The sequence below is a fragment of the Theobroma cacao genome, chromosome 1 (genome assembly GCF_053813885.1).
Source record: "Theobroma cacao isolate CCN51 chromosome 1, ASM5381388v1, whole genome shotgun sequence".
Taxonomy (NCBI): domain Eukaryota; kingdom Viridiplantae; phylum Streptophyta; class Magnoliopsida; order Malvales; family Malvaceae; genus Theobroma; species Theobroma cacao.
In genome coordinates this window covers 9,331,415-9,347,820 of record NC_142639.1, presented here as the reverse complement: position 1 = coordinate 9,347,820, position 16,406 = coordinate 9,331,415, and the positions used below count along the sequence as shown (strand labels likewise).

General features: G+C 34.7%; 4 protein-coding genes across 7 annotated transcripts; 3 read left to right on the top strand and 1 right to left on the bottom strand.

Moving 5' to 3' along the window:
* Positions 1-203: 203 nt before the first annotated feature.
* On the top strand, positions 204-4,383 carry LOC18612092 (zinc finger CCCH domain-containing protein 48-like). Its single transcript, XM_088803073.1, has 8 exons — positions 204-377; positions 1,357-1,687; positions 1,776-1,961; positions 2,074-2,175; positions 2,288-2,434; positions 2,644-2,823; positions 3,800-3,897; positions 4,005-4,383. The coding sequence occupies exons 2-8, from the start codon at positions 1,358-1,360 to the stop codon at positions 4,147-4,149; spliced, it is 1,188 nt and encodes a 395-aa protein (XP_088659199.1). The 5' UTR covers positions 204-377; position 1,357; the 3' UTR covers positions 4,150-4,383.
* Positions 4,384-5,602: 1,219 nt separating this feature from the next.
* LOC18612091 (putative F-box/FBD/LRR-repeat protein At3g49040) lies at positions 5,603-8,822 on the top strand. Of its 4 annotated transcripts, XR_016028777.1 has the most exons (4): positions 5,871-6,729; positions 7,457-7,525; positions 8,036-8,206; positions 8,283-8,822. XR_016028777.1 is itself a non-coding variant. In XM_088810449.1 (3 exons), the coding sequence occupies exons 1-3, from the start codon at positions 5,770-5,772 to the stop codon at positions 8,433-8,435; spliced, it is 414 nt and encodes a 137-aa protein (XP_088666575.1). In that variant the 5' UTR covers positions 5,603-5,769; the 3' UTR covers positions 8,436-8,774. The 4 variants fall into 4 exon arrangements, 2 of the variants coding, with proteins under 2 accessions (XP_088666575.1, XP_088666576.1); XM_088810449.1 differs by lacking the exons at positions 5,871-6,729; positions 7,457-7,525 and adding an exon at positions 5,603-5,859 and having other exon boundaries at positions 8,283-8,774; XR_016028776.1 differs by lacking the exon at positions 7,457-7,525.
* A 1,515-nt stretch (positions 8,823-10,337) lies between these two features.
* On the top strand, positions 10,338-11,483 carry LOC18612090 (F-box/kelch-repeat protein At3g23880-like). The gene has a single exon (XM_018117185.2). The coding sequence runs from the start codon at positions 10,338-10,340 to the stop codon at positions 11,481-11,483; it is 1,146 nt and encodes a 381-aa protein (XP_017972674.2).
* A 1,517-nt stretch (positions 11,484-13,000) lies between these two features.
* On the bottom strand, positions 13,001-14,919 carry LOC18612089 (2-methylbutanal oxime monooxygenase-like). Its single transcript, XM_007048689.3, has 2 exons — positions 14,017-14,919; positions 13,001-13,618 (listed from the first exon to the last, which is right to left on the bottom strand). Exons 1-2 carry the CDS (start codon positions 14,911-14,913, stop codon positions 13,001-13,003), a joined length of 1,515 nt encoding a protein of 504 aa, XP_007048751.3. The 5' UTR covers positions 14,914-14,919.
* Positions 14,920-16,406: the final 1,487 nt, after the last annotated feature.

Below are 16,406 nucleotides of genomic sequence, written 5' to 3'. Positions count from 1 at the left end.
TAATTAGGAATTTAATATTAACTTGACAAGGGATAAATAATGAGTAATATTTTCATTAAATAAAAAGTAAAGGACGTACTTATTATTTATTTAATTTTTTTAAAAAATTGTTAATTGTTAATCACGGCAATGCCGCGATTAAACACAGACTCTGTTTGTTATTGTTACTCTTACCCGCTGCCGCCTGTTTATATAAACTCATAAGGCCTACCCCTGAAACGCCCTCATTGATAAAATCAATTATCATCTAAATCCATCCAATATTTCAATCTCATTCCGCTCAGTAACAAATCCAAGCTCCGCCTTGTGCTTTCCTTCACCAGTTCCAGCAGTTGTTTTTGCAAGATCGCTGAAATCCAATTATATCTAAGTCTCAGGTTTGCTTTCTCCTCGTTTCCTCAGAATCAATTCAGAAGATAATGATGATGATCGATTTCAGCTCGTTTTCTCCTACCTACGCTTACTCACCTGCCATTAGATTTCTAGTGTTTCTTCTCGCCCACTTTTCGATAATGCGGAAGCTTTCTCTGTTTCTGGAATTGCTGCGTCGCGGTTATCTTCATTTTTCTGATTCTTAGGTTTAGGGTTTAATTAGGGTTATTTAAGGATTGCTCATGAAAGTGGGCTTTCGATGATTGGATTTTTCCTGGAATTTCGAGGACCAGAAAGTTGAAAGTCGAGGGCTTTGGTATTGGTGAAAAGGGAATATCTATAAACATGGAATTAAATTTTTTAGTATTTATTCTAGTTTGGATATACCTTGGAAAAACATGTTTAGGCCTTAGGGTTTATTTTTTTTTTTGGTGAGAACGCAAAAAAGAATATGCTGGAAGAATAAAATTCTAGGTTTTTGTTTCTTGATTTTGAAGATCGGCTGCTATTTTGGGTTGGCTCCTGGTCGATTTCAAAAAATATGCAGCTGTCTGTAATTTTGGACTTACTACTTTTTGATTATGTGCAATTATAGATTCCCAGAGTTTAGCGTTCGTTTAGGATTTAATTAGGGTTATCTACGGCTTGCTGAGCAATTGGATTTTGGTGGAATTCGAGGCTTTGGTCTGTGGGCATGTGTTGTCTGTATTGGAGATACTTATTTTGTCCTGCAACAGATTGAATGAAATGCACAGGAGACTGCGGACTGTTTGTGAGTCATTCTTTCTAGTTTGGACCTTCTTCAAAGGAGTTGATTTGATATTTTTTGGATCTTCCTCGCAAGATTGACCTTGCCAAAGCTTGTGGATTTTACCTGATTTGAAATCTGTTCAAAGTTTGGATATAATTCGAAGGAATCGAATTGGTGTTTTAATCATCTTCAGAAGAAACTGTAATTGATTTGTATACATCTTTTGTCTATAGCATGGGAATTAGACGAGCAGCAAGAAGATATGATCATGACAGTGTAGAAAGACTTTCTGTTCGACCTCAAGGAGAAGCAGCAAACATCAATGATTACCGTAGAAATGCCAAGCCATACCATTCTATATCAGAAGATCTATTAGCAAAGAGCTCCGGTCATCATCCTAAGAATTCATATGTTTCGACTATAAAGGCCCGAGAGCAAGAAAATAAGCTTTGCAAGTACTGGATGTCAGGCTACTGTGCCAGAGGCGATAAATGCTGGTATTTGCATTCATGGTACTGTGGAGATGGATTCACGATGTTGGCAAAGCTGGAGGGCCACAAGAAGGTGGTTATTGTCCGTAATTTGGAGTATATACAGAACAAAGAAAAAATTTATGATTTTATCTAATATATCATGTTTTTCTATATTATAGGCTGTTCATGGAATTGCTCTTCCTCTAGAGTCTGAGAAGCTCTATTCTGGCAGTAGTGATGGAACTGTACGGACATGGAACTGCCACTCTGGAAAATGTGTTCGTTTGAGTAATCTTGGTGATGAAGTTGGTTCTATGATTACTGAGGGCCCATGGGTGTTCATTGGTATGAAAGGTGTTATTAAGGTTAGCTAATAGATGATAATTATCTTTGGTTTGATCTATCTATAATCCTTTTCATGTACAGTTTAGTTTGTGACAGGTTAGACTAATTAGAGGCATCTTGATGATCTTGTAGTTATGGAATATTCAAACAGTGGATGAATTGAGTCTAAAAGGGCCTGTTGGACAAGTATATTCTATGGTTGTTGCTAATAACATGCTTTTTGCTGGGGCACAGGTGATGGCCTGATTCTGATCCATATTTTTTGATCATTCTTTTTCACTGTCTTAGATCTTGAATTTCTTTGGTTAAAGATGAGTTACTCAATTATTCGTTTGGGTGGTTGCAGAATGGTGTTATTTTTGCATGGAAAGGCAGTTCTGAGGCCAGTCCTTTTCAACTGGTTGCATCCATGGAGGCCCATTCCGGTGCTGTATTATGTTTAACTGTTGGAGAAAAAAAGTTATATTCTGGTTCTGTGGATCACACTATAAGGGTGAGCTGATTTGCTGAAACCTGGTGCTTTCTATATGTATGTTTGTAAATTGAAATCAATTTTTAAGTCCTTTTGACAGTAAACAAATTATCATCCTTTTAGAACTAAGTGACTTACCGCACAGCTCCATCGGCTTATGCTATTTAAGCAATATTTAAATTATTTTGCTATTGCTGTTTTATTATGTACTATTTTTTTCTCTTGACCAGGTCTGGGACATGGACACATTACAGTGCATTAAGACATTGAATGGACATGAGGATGCTGTGATGTCTCTTCTTTACTGTAATGGGTGTTTGTTCTCATGTTCACTGGACTGCACTATAAAGGTTTGGTTTGCTACAGAAGGAGAAAATTGGGAAGTGATCTATACTCATAAGGAAGAAAATGTATGTTTTTTTGTCACACGTCCTTCATGTATTTAGATATATAATCTAATTGTGTTTAATACTTGACTTTTATTTGTTTATTTACAACCATTATCAGTGTGTTTATTACTTGACTCTTATATCTGTATTTACAATCATGGTTAGTAATGGATGAAGAGCATCACATTAAATGTGTCTTGACAGTCACCGTGTTCTTGAGGAACTAGGAACAAGGAAAACAATCACTTCTCATCTGGGTGATTGAATGTTGTTATATTCAGAGTGCTGTACAATTGATAAACTGCTAGGAGAGTCAAGGAACCTTTGAGGCACATTAATTATAAACTGAATTTCCCAAGTTATGGGAAAGCCTTCCATATTAGCAGGCAAATAATATGAACTTATATTTTTCTCTTGGAAAGAGAGAAGAGGTGGGGTGGGGGTACATGTATTGTCATTGTGTAGGCTTAGCTTGGTTAAAATAATGAGTTCTGTATTGTTAGGATTAGCATTTTGTCTGAAGCTCTGAACTTCTGAGGTGGGTCGTGACCCATGAGGCTGAGAGGAGCAATCTGCTGCGGAGATGACTCTAGTTTGCCCACCAGAACTAAGAAAAGCATATGGAATGAAATACAAACAGCAACAAGAAGCCAAAAATTAGTAATATAGATAGTGTTCCTCATTGATTTCAAAATGTTGAATGGTTATGATAGCACCATAATTTTGCAAGATGGAGGTGTCCCATTGGTTGGCCATATTTTTATCCTATTATGATATTTAAAGAAGTGCTTCTGGTTTACTGCTAGTAAATGATAGGGAAAAATGCTTGAATTTTATGTTGCTTTCATTAATCAATTCAGTTTATAGTCTCCATAAATGCATGGCATGCATTTCTCTGTTATGTTTGTTTAATCTAAGGTTAAACATATGTTTGCAGTAATGGTGATAATGGATTTGTCATTGAGCAGGAGCTAATATGAGCTGTTTTTGCATGCAGGGCGTGCTAGCCCTTTGTGGCATGAATGATGCAGAAACTAAACCAGTTTTGTTCTGCTCCTGCAATGACAACACTGTTTGCCTGTATGACTTGCCATCGTGAGTATAATTCTCCATGTTTCTGTTATGTTGGTTAAAAGCTTTGTTATCTCCACAAGTTCCTCTTGGATACTGATTAATGAAAATTTATCTTGTTTGTGTCCTAGGTTCACTGAGAGAGGCAGGTTATATTCAAAACATGAAGTTAGAGTGATTCAAAGAGGGCCTTTTCCCCTTTTCTTCACAGGGGATGGAAATGGGTCGCTGACAGTTTGGAAGTGGTTGCAGAAGCCTGGAGGAGGGGCCCCTTGAATCTTGATAAGCCATGTGTTTATATAAACATCTTGCCCTGCAAACTCTTTCACTTTGGCTGCATGGAGAAGATGGATGAAGGGATGTAGAAACTAGTGGAGGCTATTTCTATTCTTGAGCAGAACTTTTTGACTGATTGTAACCAATCATGTATCTATTATATACGTATTCAAGCAAGCATTTGGTTCATTAATTGGTATATAATTTTCTTCTTTAAAAAAAATATTCGAATCTTTTTTTCTCTCTAATTATAAAAAATAAATATATTAATTATATTCATTCATTCAAATGGAATAATATTGTTTTGTTTCATATTTAATTTTTTTTTATAGTATGTGGTGTTTTGATTGATTGCCATAAGTTCCTCCTTTTGTAACTGCAATTGGTTAACCTATCATAAATGAATTAATACAATTGGATAAACATGCATTGCCCCGAAGTACACAACCTTGTTAAAGTATTTGCTGAATAAATGAAATAAAGTTGTAGCAGAAGGTTGCATATGAGTCTTTGCTTTTAAACTTTGAGACATCACAATTAGATCAATATAGAACAGCCAGGGCATACTGAATAGCGTGTTGTCCATTATCTGGAAAAAGAAAATTTTGATTTACTGCAGACAAAAAATTTATTTAAAATTTAAAAAAAATGAAAAGCCCAAACTCAAAAAGTTCATTAAACTCAATGAAAGGATGACTTGTGATGCTATGCTGGAACAAAAAAATACGCCATTGTGATTTGGACCAAGAACTGGTTTGGAGAATTCAGACGAATTAATCAATTAAAAATAAAAGATGCCATATTAAAATTACTTCACGGATTCAGATCCAATTAAATTGCCTGTAACGGTTGCTTCTGAAAGAAATTGTTTGAAAGGTGAGATGATGAACCAAATCTTACGTGGGCGGTCTGTGCTTGAATAATTATCTTTGATGGGCTGAGGCTGTTATGGTCTACACAGATTCGGTTTTAGGAATCCCAGTATTATGAGTTTGAAACTTGATCATACTGGAGCAACCAGTATGAGAGGGTACAGATTTCATGTCCAGACTCCAGATCTTGTATCATTGCGCCTACCTGGGTTAATAGACTTAGTGGATGTTTCTTCTCTTGCTGTTTCCTCCGTCTTTTTCAGTGTTGGTTTCAAATGTGCACTTAAGAGATACCGGGTGGTCATAAATACTTTTTCAGAAGCTTAGTCACGGTAGATTTTTCTAGAAAAAACGATTTCGAAAGCTCATGTCAATAGTCAAAGTCGAATCAAGGTAGACTTATGGGGTTGGCGGGAAGGCAAAGCAGGATGGCGGGAATATGGAAATGGGTCTTTTTCTTTTATTTTTGTTTTTGAACAGGAGATAGTTTTTGTTTGTTTTTTTAATAAAGGGTAAAGCGTCTTTTTAGTTTTTGCTATAAATACAGAACATAAAATGCGGAGTAAAGCAGGCCAGTGAAGTTCCAACATAGGTTTCATTCTCAAATCTCCTTTCATTCCGGTGCTGCCTCATTTTCTTGTTCCTGTGAAGGGAATCTGGGTTGAACTTAATCTTCTCTTCTGCAATTCATTTTTCCTGTTTTGAGTTGTTTTGTTGGTTCCTTTTGGTTTTCTGCAATTAGGTTGTTATGGATGGAACGGATGATATTGACCGCATTAGTAGTCTGCCCGAGTCTCTTCTTCTTCATATCCTTTCTTTTCTTCCAGCAAAACATGTCGTGAGAACAGCTCTTATCGCTCTTTTGGGCTTTTCTTCCTATCCTTTCATTCAATTTTTGTTCATACCATAACTGTGAAACTTAAGCATATGACGATGGCCCTGAATACAATGAGAATTTCTTGGATTTTGTCTATAATCTGTTGCTTCTTCATCAGAGTAACACTATCGATAAGTTCCATCTCAACCTGGAGCTTAGCTTTTGTCATACAATGGATGAGGGTACATGTTCCAATCCTGATCATCAAGAGTTTGTTGTTAAGGAAAAGAGGATGGCAGATGCAGTAACTACTTTGGTTCTTTCTGCAATGAGGAAAAATGTCAAAGTTCTTCATCTTGATTTTGTTGGATATGGTCCCGCTGAGCCTAATGCTAGTTACAGATTACCTAAGGATGTTTACTCAAGAGGTGAATGTTTAAGGGAACTGAAATTAACTGCTTGTGAGATCAATTCCAGAGCGCAGATTCAACTCAGGTCACTTAAAAAGTTGTTGCTAGACCAGGTTCTTCAGGATGACAACATAATGGATCGAATCTTATCTGGGTGCTCTGTGCTTGAAGAATTGTCTTTGCTAGATTGTCACGGTCTTAGCAGACAGGCTTTTAGGAATCCTAGTAGTAAGAGTTTGGCGGTTAAAATTTGGTATGAGCGTCAAAGGCTTGAAATCTCATGTCCAAATATTGTATCCTTGGACCTATCTGGGGAAATAGATTATGTGGATTTAGTTGATGTATCTTCTGTTGCTTGTGACTCCCTTTTCTATGATACTTTTAGCTGAAGAGAAAAATTTTCTGTATGTCTGGAGGTGAAAACACTTTTGAGAAGCTCAGGCATTGCAAGATTTTCAGACTATGTAGTCGGCGTATTCTGGTGTGATTTCTTCCCCTTTTATGTCATTATTTTGTCCCCTCATTCATATTAAATTTGGCATCTTTGTTATCATTCTAGAAACATTTATAATAGCAACATATTGCATGAAGCACTATGGACTCCCTGTATTAGAATTGTCAAATTCCTGCCAGAATGATTCAGTATTGCTGCTTAATTGGGATGCTTTATGTTAGACACGCATGGAAACATTTTGGCATTTAGGGTTCTACTTCCATCCATTATTACTTTTTTTTATCATTACTTTCCAATAAACCAATCAATACTGATCATATATAGTAGAATCTAAAATTAATAATCGAGTCCCATTGATAAAATTGAGGAGATCGGTTTATTGGTAAGTATTGTTCACAAAGATAATGAGTGGAAGCCCAACCAAAATATTTGTACTCTTAAAAACTATCAAAGATAACCTCATTGGATACTAAGAGGACTTAGCTTGCGCTAGTTTGTTGCTTCTGCCAGGGTTTTATTTTTCTAGTTTAATGGATAAATATTTGGAAGCAACCTAAAGAAATTTCTTTCCCACACCCTTTGCTTTCTCCTTCGAGCTTCTTTAACTTCATTTGCTTAGTTTGGTAGTTAGTACTTTTAGCTTTATAAACATGGTACAGTATATCAATCTCTGAAATTTATTATGTTTTATCTTTACTTGAGGCTATGACTCGTCTTGAGAACAGGGTTTTTAATTACCTTTTTTGTTTTTCAGTGCAACTCAACTATGTGAACATCTTCATTCTGTGATCTTGTTTATAGTTTTCCATCTGTCTGTTCTAAGGTAATTGTTACATTATAGGGTCTTATGGTATACATCAAAAAGATTAGGAAAAAGGAAGGAAATTCAATCGCAATCTAGTCCCCTGCGACCTGTTCAAAACATTATCTGCTACCAAAGCTTAATCAATAATTTCTTAAAGAAATAGTTCCATTTGCCTTTGTGGTTTAAAACATTACAGACTTGGTGGTTTATTTGACTAAAGAAGCAGATGGTTTTATGTATGATTATATTCTGTGGTACAGGTTGTTGGATATTTATAAGAAGAAAAGACAAAAGGTGTATATGCTTTCTAGTCAGTGCTAGGGTCTAGGAATCTAAATGAAGCAATAACAGAACTACAGGAAATTTTATGCTCACCATATGCATGTTGATTATAGTTATTACTGCTAGGTCTAGCACCCACGTCATGTGTGTTCAAGATTCAACATTTATTTAGGAAGTAGAGATATACATATAGTACCCTTTATAACACTGTTCTACCTCCTGACTATGGCTGTGCTATGCATGTAGGCATTCAACACATTGCAGCCTGCAAATCTATCCTTTGAGTGGAAGTATCTAGAGCTTAAACTTATTCAGATGAAATGGCACCATCCTGTGATCTCCTACTTATTGAGAAGTTCTCCATTATTGGAAACACTTGACTTGTACATTTGCCCTAAATGGCCTGATAAAGTCAAGGTATGGTGAAGTTTTAATTTCGCTTCTCAGTTTTCCTTAATGGGTCTACAATAACTTGTCTTTTTGGACTTTTTAGTATGAAGCACCGTTTGGAGAATATCTTTATAACATGTTGCAAGAACAATATCATGATAATGGAGGATTTTGGAGTTCACAAGAGGGTACTTTTCATTGTCTAGAGCACCACCTCAAGACTGTAAGGATATGTGGTGATGTAAGAGAACTATAGGTGATTCAATTCATAGAATTTCTGCTCAAGAATGCATTAGTCTTGGAGAGACTGATGATTTCCACCAAGAAGACTTTTCAGCCAACTCAACTGCATGCTTTTTCCCGTGCTATTGCTCATCCAAAGGATGTTTTCTCTACAGAGAAATGGCTTGAGGTCTTCCAAAAGTTATGCAGTTTACCAAGAGCTTCCAGAAGTGCAGTGATCCTTTTTTATTAATAAGTATTGACTGGACTTCTCATATCATCTGACTTTATTTGCACCATCTTGCTTTTGGTAGTCTGAACTTCACCATTTTCTAACCTTCTCTGATAATATAATTGTGATTTTGGATTCCTACTTTCCTTTTCCAATTTAAGTTGAATTTACTACATTTATTTTTGGTTAGCATGACAAATTGATAACAGCATAAGAGAAACAAAAACGTGGTGCAGATAGCATATGCTGTATGAATACATTGACCACACTTGTTGTCCTTCAATGTATCTTCAACTTTCAAATATCCCTTGATTTGTTCTTTTGTGAATGATCTTTATTGACCGCACCCAATTGAAGGCATTTGTGAATGGTCTTTGGGTATGTTCACAAATAAGTAATATCAGGGAATTCATGGTGACATCTCTTTGGGCTAGCATACCTGGTGAAATCTTCAGTTGCTTTACTAGCAAAAAGACGCAACACTTTAATAGTGTAAATGCAGGGTTTTTTTTTTATTTATTTTTTTGGGTTAGTTTTCTTTATATATATCTCGTTCTATTTCCAATGAGGTTTACATTGGATCTGGAAAGAAGCATCCTGCCACCACCTTGATATGTTTTCACATTTTCTACCTTGCTAGCAACCTAGCAATTAGCACCGGATAATCCTAATGAAGTCCTGTCTGAAATTCATCCTACAACATCCCTTTGCTGTTTCCAGCTCTTGCATCATTAAGTTTGTGGTCACTCTCCTTGGTAAAAGCAAGTGATAGTTGTGGAGAACTTGAGATATATATAGATAAGTTCGGCATTAAGGAGGGTTCCAAATGACACAACATTCATTAAACTGTTTTCTCGTTCTGGGTGACAGCAATCTGTCTATGTTCTGCTCCTTCGATAGGGAAACTCTCAAAATCCTGAGATGTGATGGGACGCCTTTGACGCCTTTGCCATGACATTGAGCTGGGCACAAGGAACAAGAGCCTCTGCCAGTGCTACCTTCAACCAATGCAGAAGCTTATTCAAATTGACTTCAATGGGACATAAGCAGGCCGCTCCATTACTAATTACTGGAAGAGGACGATTCCCAGCTTAATGATGAAGTTAATAGCAAGAGCATTAGCAATTTCTTCCTGGGGGTTAACGTCAAGTAACTAACAGAATCAAGTAGCTATCTAGAAAATGTTAAGTTTATTCAAAGGGAGCATTTGGAAATTAGACAATTGTATTCTGATAACTGTAGAACATGCATTTATATGGTTACATAACTTGATTGCAGTTGGGACCTGTCAACAATGCCAAAATGGGAACTGGGTTTCGGCATATCGAGCTCTCAAAACTGAGTAGGCTTGCTTTGATTACTCTCAAATGTGAAATCACTCGCACGTTTCTTTACTCACCTATCAGTTTCGAATACTGTACTTGGAATAATTAATCGAGGAAGTTGATACATTCGAGATGCCAGCGACGATATTAACGAGGCTTCGTTTCCTAACCTCCTAGCTACATACGTTTGCCTTCTCCTTGGCTTAATTTATTGAAGTCAAGTCAAGTCCATACCCTATCCAAATTATCCTCCAGAAAAAAACTCAGGGCCAGCTTCAGATTCACGTGTCTCCGATGTTTTCAGCTCAATCTAGAACGGCCTGTATCACAACACAGAAAAAGTGCAAAGCAAAGAGCTGAAGATTTCATTTGAAACAATATGAAAGGGAAGCTGCCTCTCGAAATTGTGGAAAATATATTCACAAGACTACCCGTCAAATCCCTTCTAAGATTCAGGTGCGTTTGCAAATCATGCAACTCTTTCATCAAAAGCTCGAATTTTATAGCTGCCCACCTTTCCCAATCCATCGTTGCTACCAAAAATAGAGCTCTGCTCTTACTTAGTTACGGTCCACAAAGAAACAACAAAATCCACACGACCACAAAAGAAACAGTCATTAAAGTTCAAGACCTGGATTCCTCATTTTCGCACTGCCGACTGATCGGTTGTTGCCATGGATTGATTTGTCTCACTGGCCGCCAACGCTTCGGTGGCTTTGTTTTCATTATATGGAACCCCTTGATTAGAAAATCTGTGACCTTCACTGAACCTGACAACTACTTTGGCTCATGCTTTATTAGTAATGGTTTTGGCTTCGATTCTGGCACCAATGACTACAAAGCGGTGAGTATTGTGCAATTTGCACACAGAGCACCTGTTTCGCCTGTGGTTCGGATTTACTCTTTGAATGCAGGCTCTTGGAAAGACATATCTGAGCGTGCTCCTACATGTAAGATGATTGAGATCAATTGGACGCAGCCTTTTGTCAAGGGAGCTATTCATTGGTTGGCCTCTCTTAGGGAAGGCAATAACAGTTCAAGCTACTACCATATGATTTTGTCCTTGGATATGAATGATGAGGCATTCCATGAGATGATATTACCTCGGAGTTTAGCCCACGGATACAGTCCACAAGAAATACATGTTTCTGCATTTCAGGACTCCATTGCATTGCTTCACTTTTTTAACAAGAAATATTTGTCTATTTGGGTGATGAAAGAGTATGGTGTTGCCGAGTCCTGGACTAAAAACTTGGTTGTTGATCTGGAAATTAATATGCCTCACAATGTATCAAGGTTATTGAGTTTTAGAAGCAATGGTGAGCTGCTGCTGGAAATTGATGATGGAGAGGTTATCTTATATGAACCTGAGACTGAGAGCAAACAGATTTCGTTTCTTCGGCTTCTCGGGGATCAAGATTATCGTTTTCTAGATTCTTACAATGAAAGCCTACTATTATTGGACATCAATTCAAATGTTGCATCTCCGTCTGTAACCAATGAAGAAGAGCATACAGGTAGCTAGGAAGAAGAGCAGGATCATGCTCAGCTAGCTTTCTTTTGAATTACTTGTTTTCAATTAATAGATCGACTTTAATATTTTTATTAATTAATAGTTAGACTTTTATTTTTGACATTTGAGACTTAAATATTATTATGCATTCTTTTATGTATAAAAATATAATTTCTTTGCTTTAAGAAAAAATGTTTTTGTACCTAGGTTAAATCAAACCCCTTAATCTCTAATTGGGCTGCTAACAGTTAGGCCCTTAGCACTATTAAGTTCAAAACTAAGTATAAAACTTGGGCTGAGAGGAATAGATTGCAACATATATGTGTTTACGAATTTAATTTACACCACCGCACTTCACTAGCATTTCAAGTGTAAGTGGTATCAAAAGAATGTTCATAAAGTGGAATATATGATTCATTTACATAAGAGCTACTAAAGATGAAAAATACTACTATGAATATATAGATAATAGATTTTTTTTAAAATTTTTTCAAGCAATTAAACTTAAAATTTTTGTATCGGCCAAAAAATAAGATTTTTGTAGTGTATATTTTTAATTTTGAAATATTGTTAATTACTCCCTTTGTCAATTCATATTGTTCATTTGTCACTTACTGATTTTTCATGAAATTTAAGGAGTCCAAATGTAATAAGGAAAATATAGGAAACTTATGCGTTCAGGTATTTGTTTAATAGGTCCATTGGTTTCATTAAGTACTCATGACAGGAGCTAAAATAGTAAGATCTTGAAAAGTGACATTTTGATTGGGATAATCTTTAAAAGCAAAATTGATAACATAAGTAAGAATATACCGAGTACTTATTAGGAGTAATTAATGTGATATTAAAAAATCTTTAATGATTCCATTCGATCTAATAATTATTAAAGGTTCTGCTGAATAATAGTTAAAACTATGAATTATATATTATTTTCATGGTTGGTCAAGCTAATATACCTTTACTTACTTGTTCGCGTAAATAGAAACTAGTCCAGCTCCTTAGGGCTACATAATAAGCAGTTAGCATTTTCCTATGTCATAATACATTTCATTCTGAAATTTCAAGTCAAAGTTGAAATGAAATTTCAAGTCAAAGTTGAAATGAATGGTATATATTAGTATGCTTTTCAATTTCAATGTTACCAACTAAATATGAATTTATATATTTGATTCTAAAGGAATAAATTACGAGTCACTGATAATTATTTATTAGTGAATTTGATTCCATTGATACCTTTAATTGGTGTAATAGTGGCTTGTTTATGACATATGAATCGAAATTATGATCATCAATGCATTTATATGTCAGTTTGATTTTAATGCTAAGGTTAGTGATGGTTGTTAATTAATTTTTAACATTTATTATTAACAAAAACAAAAGAAATATAACTTTAATTTAGTGCATTAATTTAAACCTTTTTAAGTAGCAACTGCAACATAAGTACACAGTCATTTTTCTTGGATGAGAATATGCTATGGTTAATAAGGGAAAGACATTATTAAATTATCTTAAAAGCCTAATGATTCCTTTTACTCTTGAGAATTGTATCTAATTGGTATAAGATTAAGTGGTGTCTTCCTGTGATATGTAAGTCCACCTTCTTCTTCCATGCTGATATCTTCCCTTTTCATCCCACAGGGCAATTCCCAGTCAAAACAATACAGCAAATTGGCTAGAGTGAACTCAATATTTGTAGCTCCCATGGCTAGACCAGGACAAATTCGTCGACCAGCTCCGAAAGGCACCAACTCAAAGTGTGCGCCTTTGAAATCAATGTCTTTATCCTCAAATCTTTCAGGGTGAAACTCCTTGGGGTTTTCCCAACTATCAGGGTCTCTGCCAATAGCCCATGCATTGACCATGATTCTTGTTTGAGGAAAAATATCATACCCACCAATTTCACAATGACGCATCGTTTCTCGAGGGATTAACAAGGTAGCTGGTGGGTGCAGTCTGAAAGTTTCTTTCACTACCATTTTTAGGTAGTTAAGATTTGCAACACTCTCTCCATCCACTTTTGCCTTTTTCCCAACGGTGTTTCTGATTTCAATCTGCACTTTCTTCATGACTCTAGGGTTCTTAATTAGCTCTGACATTGCCCACAACATTGTGATAGCACTAGTGTCTATGCCACCAACAAAAGTATCCTGAAAAGAAAAGAAAACGGAATAGTTATAGGAGATGAAGTTGATTGTTGTCGAGGAAAAAGGCATATAGAAATATGTAATTATGAAATAACATAAGAATCTTAATCAATATTTTGTATAATTAATAAATTGATTGCATCATAAAAATGTGCAAGAGTTGCATCTTGTGCTCTCTAGCAAGTGTTGGTAAATCTGAAAAGCAATTGAATCGTTTGGAAGTCAAATTGAAGAATATTTCTTGCTCACGGATGTTAGTACAAATGTTTTATCTCTAAATCACATAATTTTAAACTCATTGTCTGACCTCTTTCAAGTTTCCAATTTGCATAGCATGCATTATAATGAATTGAAAGGAATACAAGATATGACAATAGGAAAAGGAAAGCATTGAAACTTACGAGGAGAATTGCCTTGACATGGTCTTTTGTGAGACCAAAACTTTGATCTTTTAACAATTGAACCAAGATATCAACGAAATCTTCATGCTCTGGTTGAGGTCTATTTGGATCAAGGTGTTGGTTGAGCACCATTTCAAAGTAAGCATCAAGTTCTTTAAAGATCCGCTCACGCCTGGTTTTAAGCCCTGTCAAATAGTCTATGAATTGACCTATCGTTGGGAAAAAATCCTCCGCCGAAAAACTAGCCAACATATTCATGGCCTCATCAAGAACGTGCTGAAATGCTTTATGCTTAAACTGTTTAGTTGCATATATCTTACCAAAGGCAACCGTGCCAATGATACCATCTCCAAGAGTAAATATCTTTTCATTGAGATTGATAGGGTTCGGGAATGCTTCAGATAAGGATGTAATCAACTTATCAACCTCAGCCTCCCTGACATACCCAAAAGACTGCACCCTTTTCATGCTTAAAAGCTCAAAAATGAAGAGCTTGCGCATCTCTCTCCAATAATCGCTATATGGTGCAAATGCCACATCTAAATGGTTGTATGATAATCTCTTTGGCCCAGGAGAGAGAGGACGGCTGCAACAATCAAGGTCGTGAGTTTTCATAACCTCTTGAGCCATTTTAGCTGATGAAATAATAACGGTGGGCGTGCTGCCTAACTTCAAGAACATAATTGGACCATATTTTTGAGAAATTTTGTGAAGAGAGTGATGAGGCAAATTCCCTAGTTGATGTAGGTTGCCTATGATGGGGAGTCTTGGAGGGCCAGGAGGAAGTTTAGCACTTTGGTTTCCTCTCTTGTTTCTTAAAAGTACCATGGTGAGCATTTGGAGGAGGAAGAAGAGAAAAATAATAGAAAACCAGTCTAGATTGAAGATAGCTATCATAGTGATGTTTTGTCTACCTTGTTTACAAGAATTTACTCTTGTTGTTTTTCTTTTATACCTTGCAAGAAGGTTAAGGTTTGGTGAGTACTTGTGCATTTAAGGCAACATTGATAACTGTGCATCTCTGACGACATTGTTCAAATCGATCTATGCAACCAATTTCACTATCTCCCAAAGTGCCATAATTGCAGTATAAATGATAATGAATACATACTGTTTTCTTACACTTTCACCGAAAAGCGTCGTAAAAAGTGCATGAGTTAACGAGGGTTTGTTTACATTAAACTAAAATGATAAAATTGAAAAGGAATATAATATTAGAAAATTTTTCTTAAACTATTTAAAAATTTTAAATAAATTTTTTTATTATGTTTAATAAAACTAATATATTATTATTTTGAATCAAATAAATACTTGCATTTTTATTTTTGAACTAAATAATTTTTTATAATTAATGATTAATTTAATCAAAATATTACTTGTCATTCTATTTTATATAACATTGATATTGCATGTTGACATATGATTATAAATAATAATATGATATGATGATATAGTTATGTGATATTTTTTACTCTCTATATCAATAATTAGTTAATATCATGTGAATATAAAATAACAAGTGATAATATTTTAATTAATGATAATTAATCAATTATTAGTAATAAGGGTTTATTTGATTCAAATTTAGAGTACAAATGCTTGATTGAACATAATAGAATAATAGGAGCTTATTTGAATTTTTTTGAATAGTCTAAAGTTTTTTTGACCATTATGCTAATTTTAAAAAAATAAAAATAATTAAATAGGTTAATGAGTAAACAATATGAGTAATAACTATTTAAACCCATTTTATGCTAAATGTTACTCACTGTTATCCTCATTCTTATTGCTTACGTTAAAATTAAAAATGTTATCTTTTTAATATTAACATTTTATTTAATTCTTAATCAGGTTAGGCTCATTACTTTAAAATATTCCAACCTTAAATTATAATTTTAATTTTACATAATTTGTTTAAGGGATATAGATTACTTTAAAATACTTTACCAAAAAGAAGTAAATATTGAGTTTTTTTATTTTACAATAAATGATACGATCCTTTACTTTTATTTATATGCATTTACTTTAACATTTTAGAAAAACTAATTTCAATTTTAAGATGCATCTTGTTTATTCACGTTAAAATATAATCAATTTAGGCTAATTTTACTTTCCATTATGTTTAAAATCATCACAGTTTATTTGACATTTATTGCAACTAAGTAAATATAATTTTATTTATTTTGTTCAGTTATCAAAGAAGATAAATAATCTATCTTATTTATTTTATACTTGTTTTTATTGATTTTTACAAATAAATGTATTGAAATTAAAATTTTAGCATAAAAGTCATATCTTACCTATTGTAATAAATATATTTTTTGATTTTACATATTGTTTCTTTGTTTACATATCAAATTATACTATAACAATTAAATTAATAAGGTTGT

Coding starts and splice junctions, on each gene's coding strand:
- LOC18612092 (XM_088803073.1), top strand. CDS start 1,358: ATGGGAATTAGACGAGCAGCAAGAAGATATGATCATGACAGTGTAGAA. Junction 2,176..2,287: donor TGCTTTTTGCTGGGGCACAG/GTGATGGCCTGA, acceptor GGGTGGTTGCAG/AATGGTGTTATTTTTGCATG. Junction 2,435..2,643: donor CTGTGGATCACACTATAAGG/GTGAGCTGATTT, acceptor TCTCTTGACCAG/GTCTGGGACATGGACACATT.
- LOC18612091 (XM_088810449.1), top strand. CDS start 5,770: ATGGATGGAACGGATGATATTGACCGCATTAGTAGTCTGCCCGAGTCT. Junction 5,860..8,035: donor TTCTTCCAGCAAAACATGTC/GTGAGAACAGCT, acceptor CTATGCATGTAG/GCATTCAACACATTGCAGCC. Junction 8,207..8,282: donor AATGGCCTGATAAAGTCAAG/GTATGGTGAAGT, acceptor TGGACTTTTTAG/TATGAAGCACCGTTTGGAGA.
- LOC18612090 (XM_018117185.2), top strand. CDS start 10,338: ATGAAAGGGAAGCTGCCTCTCGAAATTGTGGAAAATATATTCACAAGA.
- LOC18612089 (XM_007048689.3), bottom strand. CDS start 14,913: ATGATAGCTATCTTCAATCTAGACTGGTTTTCTATTATTTTTCTCTTC. Junction 13,619..14,016: donor ATGTCAAGGCAATTCTCCTC/GTAAGTTTCAAT, acceptor TTTTCTTTTCAG/GATACTTTTGTTGGTGGCAT.